We start from the raw sequence: 4,908 nt of genomic DNA, 5'->3' as shown, positions 1-4,908 counted from the left end.
ACTTTGTCCGTGTTTGGCTCTCTCGCCGTCACTTCCGGATTCCCCCAAAACTTCAAAATGAGTCGAAGGAATTTCCCCGCGATGTTCGAAATTATTGGTATTTATCGGAACGGCACCTTTTTTTTTAACTGACGTTTCAAGATGACTAGTAGCCCAATATTTCATTGCACAACAGTTGTTGGGATGCTGTCACAGGCTCTTTAAGTACATTTCAAAGCCCATACTTCTTTACTTTTACTTGAGTAAAGAACTTTAGTCAGTACTTCTACTTTTACCAGAGTATTTTTAAACACAAGTATCTGTACTTCTACTTGAGTAAAGGATGTGTGTACTTTTGCCATCTCTGTCTAATACAGCTTGGCAAACCTTGTCTTTTTGGATTATTTTTAGTAACAAAGCCGGACATGTCCCTTTACAGCTCTGCAGCATCCATACTGCGTCTGAAACCTGTTATATTATCTCGAGCACCAGTTGGCTTGGCGACAGAAGCCTTAAAGAGCTCTAAGCAGAGATAAAAACTCACATTTTCTCCACAGGTGTTCAAAGATCTGGGCTCTGACGTGCTGAGGGCGGCGTTTGAAGGATACAACGCCTGCGTGTTCGCCTACGGTCAGACCGGCTCGGGGAAGTCCTACACCATGATGGGAAATCCTGTGAGTTGCTTTTTACAGCGTTTTAAATATATATTCGTTCTCCTCACCACTCAAAACAGTGGGATTACTATTTATGTGCCTTTGGTTAACAGTAACTTCTGTCGTAGCAACTTAAAATCAGCTGCTGTCTAGAGAAAATGATGAGTTAGGCAATTATGCAAAGAAACACAGTATCGATATAAAGTCTTTTAAAATCTTCGTTTAATGCTTGCAAGCATGACGACTCGTTCAGAGTGCGTGCTGCTCTGTGTGTGACAGCAACTCTTTTAGGGACACAGCAAAGATAATTTACATGACAACACAACAACATGTGGTCCAGGTAATTGCCCTATGACAGTAGGCAAAACTCACACCCAACAAAGAACAATTGTGTGTCACAGCTAACCCCTGCCTAGAGCACATGTCTTCCTTACCTTCCTGTAGTGTCATAAAACCCTTTGTGAACACATCTGTTATTACACATACATTTACATGCCATTCCCAAGATACAGCAGTTACATTTCATTAGGATTACACTGTATTAAGCTTTAATACCATAATTGCCATAACACTTCGTACACCTGTTGTGTACAGGGAGGCGCTATATAAATACCATGTATTCATATTATTCAATACAGTTTTGATCAACGACTTAAATGTATAGGGGCGTGTGGCACAGTGGGTTAGTGCGTTGGTGTGCGTTGGTGTTGGGAACAGGAGGGCACAGGTTCAAACCCCACTGCAAGACACTTCACCCCAAATTGTTCCTGTGGGGATTTCCCACAGTATTGAGTATGTAAGTCTAACAAGTAAAATGTCATGTAATGTAAACTCAGATCAGAAACAGATGTTTGTGGTAATGGAAGATAGTAAGAAGGAATTAAAGACACATGTCTGATACATACTGTCAACATGTTTATCCTCCTCATGGTGGAAAATATGGTTTAGGAGATTTTGCAGAAAATAAATCTCACATTTATTTGAATCGATGTTTCCAAATGTCTCTGGCATCAAACATGTCTCTGTTTTTCAGCCTGTAGTTGTTTGGCTGTGTGTTTGATATTGCAGGATCTCACTGAAGTATTTTCGTTTGTGTGTGTTGTTGATGTTGTTGTTGTTTTAGGGAGACGCAGGTCTGATCCCGAGGTTCTGTGAAGGTTTGTTCACTCGTATCGCTGCGACCACTCGATGGGATGAAGCTTCATTTCGTGCAGAAGTCAGGTGAGGCCAGATTCACACCTGCTCTGCTCACATTTTCACAATCCAGCTTATTGCAGAGTAGGCTTTCAGGTTAAAACTATTTTCTTTGGTAATATTTGTGCGTAACATAAATATAGTAAAATGAAATACACCAATTATGAAACTTCATTACAGAATAGATAGAGATCTAAAATATACAATTGGGTAAAATGCTAAATATACCAATACTATTGTTAATTAAAAGGAAAGCAGTATAGTAAATGTAACTCTCATGCTGCATCAATCTCCAATAACCTTAAATAGAAACACAGGTGCCAAATCTTTGCTGAAATCATCTTTTATAAATCACATTTTCAATATTGCTGTGAAATAACTTAATCATCACGTCTAACAGTTTCAGCTCTTGAGTTTCATCCTCTATATCCTCAGATCGATAACCGCGTCCCCTATCTTTCTTCTTGCTCTCAAACAGAATGATTGACAGGGAGCAGGTAGCATATTTAACTAGCATCAGGAAGGAGTCATTTTCGGGATGAAACGCTTTGTCTTTGAGGCTAAAAATACACTTTGGACTAAAAGCAGATAAAAATAACTCTAGGTAAATTGGGATTAAAGCCATGTCTTCCTTTTGGTTTATCTCCTCAGCTACCTGGAGATCTACAACGAGAGGGTGAGAGACCTGCTGAGGAGGAAGTCCACTCAGACCTACAACCTGAGAGTCAGGGAGCACCCCAAGGACGGCCCGTATGTAGAAGGTGAGACTACAGAGCAAGGCTAGAAAGTGCAGTAAAATGTTGTTGTTGTTAGTTTTAGTTATTTAGTGAGTACGAGTTGGTCTTTTTTTCTTTTTTGTACAACAAAGTCATTTCTACGCTTTCTGTAGTCTGGTTTCAGGTCAGCTTTATGGTCTGGGAAGTTAAAGTGAATATCTCAGGATGGTCTTTTGTTCTCACAGCAGTTTAAAATGATGTTATTTTTTAGATTCAAGGCTTTTATTGTCATGTGTGCATAGCTACAGTGTAGTTTTGACAATGAAAATCTTAGGTCACAGACTCCTCTAACAGTGCAACACAATAAAACAGATACAATTAGGGATGGGTACCGAGCCCCGGTATTAAACGGGCCCCGGGGCTGAATTATTAAAGACCGTGGTACCGTTAAGCTCCGACGTTAACAGTCTTTTTATCGGTACTGGAGACATGTAAAAAATATATGTATTATTGCTACACAAACATTATATTGCAGTTTTAGTGTCGCCAACTCCGTTTCTAATATGCAAAATGCGTCTTTTTAGTATTTTCGATCTTTCCAATCCAGACGAGAGATCTCTCTCCCCCGCCTGCTTGCGAGGGGGCGGGGCAGTTTACACACACGCAGATGCTACATGCAGCAACACACGGAGGAGATGGCGGAGAGAAGCGCTCCAAGGTGTGGTTAAATGTTACCCGTCTTGAGGTGGACAATGCTCCTTGCCAAGAGTGTTTAGCATGTAAGGGCGGTAACACGAGCAATGTGTCTAAACATTTAGCAAAAGTGCACCACATTCAGACGGAGGAATGCACCGGGTTCCACTGTCTTTCTAGTAGCTCTGTAGCCCCATCCACGAGTAACGTTTCCACGTCAGGTGTTATGTGCTAGCAGCAACACACGGAGTTAACTCAATTATACAAACATGGGTTAGTGATTAGAGGAAACTGAGTGACTCTTTATTTTGTTAAAGTTTCAGCTATTCTGTTTACAGTTCTGCCATCACATTATTTAATATGATTTGTTAAAACATTGTTGTTTCTTTTGATGTGAAATATTATGTATTTAATTTAAATAAAAAGCAATGTTAGTTTTGTTCACAATTTGTTTAGTTAATTTACCTTATTTTTTTCTCCAAAAGAACCGATAAGAGTACCGTTAAAAGACCGGACCGATAAGCGGTATCGATAAAAGTAGTAGTACCGTTAAAACCTTAACGATACCCATCCCTAGATAAAATAGTGCAAGTCCATCCATCGATTGGAATATTGATATATTGTAGAATTGTATCTTACAGTCTTTAAATTGAGTAGGAATATTCAATCTGCATGCAAGTAGCTACCTGCTAAACATGTTGTTGTTCTGCCTTTGGTTCATGTGTCTTCTTCTGTCTCAGATCTGTCCAAACACCTGGTGCAGAACTACAGCGACGTGGAGGAGCTGATGGAGGCCGGAAACATCAACCGCACCACCGCCAGCACCAGCATGAACGACGTCAGCAGCCGCTCGCACGCCATCTTCACCATCAACTTCACACAGGTCAGGAACCATTAACAGACTCCGGAAATTAAATCATTTCCCTACAGAGGGTTGGTTCTCTCTGTGGAGGCGACTGGACACCTCAGACTGACACTCAAAACAAAAGTGTCTTAAATATTTGGTAAAGTTTGCTCTGAGAACAACTCAGTCATCAAACAACAGCATAAGGATGCAAAAAAAAAGGAAATGTGTCCAAGAAATACAACAGTTTGAAGAAGTCTGGAGCAGGTGGTTGAACGTAGGCGAGTAATGTAACCATCCTACGATCACATTTAGAAAAAAACAAACTTATTTTTTGTGGTAATTGAAAAACTAACGCTGCAGAAAATAACACATAATTCATCCTGCTCTGCAACATTTCCTTAAACTGACATCTTGTTTGTATTTGACTGAAAGTATAGATAATAAGTAGTCTTTGTCGAAAGGTATTAACAGTTTTAAACATTCAGAAATAATTCAACCTGATATCTTTCAACCAAGGTTTTTAACAGTTTTTAGCCCCCCAAAAATGTGTGATTTTAAATTACCACATTTTAGACTAATCTCTGTCTTTTGTTTAGGCTAAGTTTGATTCAGAGATGCCCAGTGAGACGGTCAGTAAGATCCACCTGGTGGACCTGGCCGGCAGCGAGCGAGCCGACGCCACGGGAGCCACGGGCGTCCGACTGAAGGAGGGAGGAAACATCAACAAGTCCCTCGTCACCCTGGGCAACGTCATCTCTGCTCTAGGTCAGAAACAGAACATTCTCTCAAATCAGTTTTGAAACTTTCATCTGTAACACTTTATATT

General features: G+C 40.3%; 1 protein-coding gene across 1 annotated transcript; it reads left to right on the top strand.

The window, feature by feature from the left end:
• Positions 1 to 526: 526 nt before the first annotated feature.
• On the top strand, positions 527 to 4,847 carry LOC104957345 (kinesin-like protein KIF16B; the record flags this gene model as incomplete). Its single annotated transcript, XM_010784967.1, has 5 exons — positions 527 to 653; positions 1,756 to 1,853; positions 2,478 to 2,587; positions 3,976 to 4,118; positions 4,679 to 4,847. Coding segments are annotated over exons 1-5 (535 nt in total), but the record flags the coding sequence as incomplete, so codon positions are not given.
• Positions 4,848 to 4,908: the final 61 nt, after the last annotated feature.

This window comes from Notothenia coriiceps, unplaced genomic scaffold (assembly GCF_000735185.1).
Source record: "Notothenia coriiceps isolate Sejong01 unplaced genomic scaffold, NC01 NC01_scaffold00026826, whole genome shotgun sequence".
NCBI classification, from domain to species: Eukaryota; Metazoa; Chordata; class Actinopteri; order Perciformes; family Nototheniidae; genus Notothenia; species Notothenia coriiceps.
This window is presented reverse-complemented; position numbering and strand designations above follow the sequence as displayed.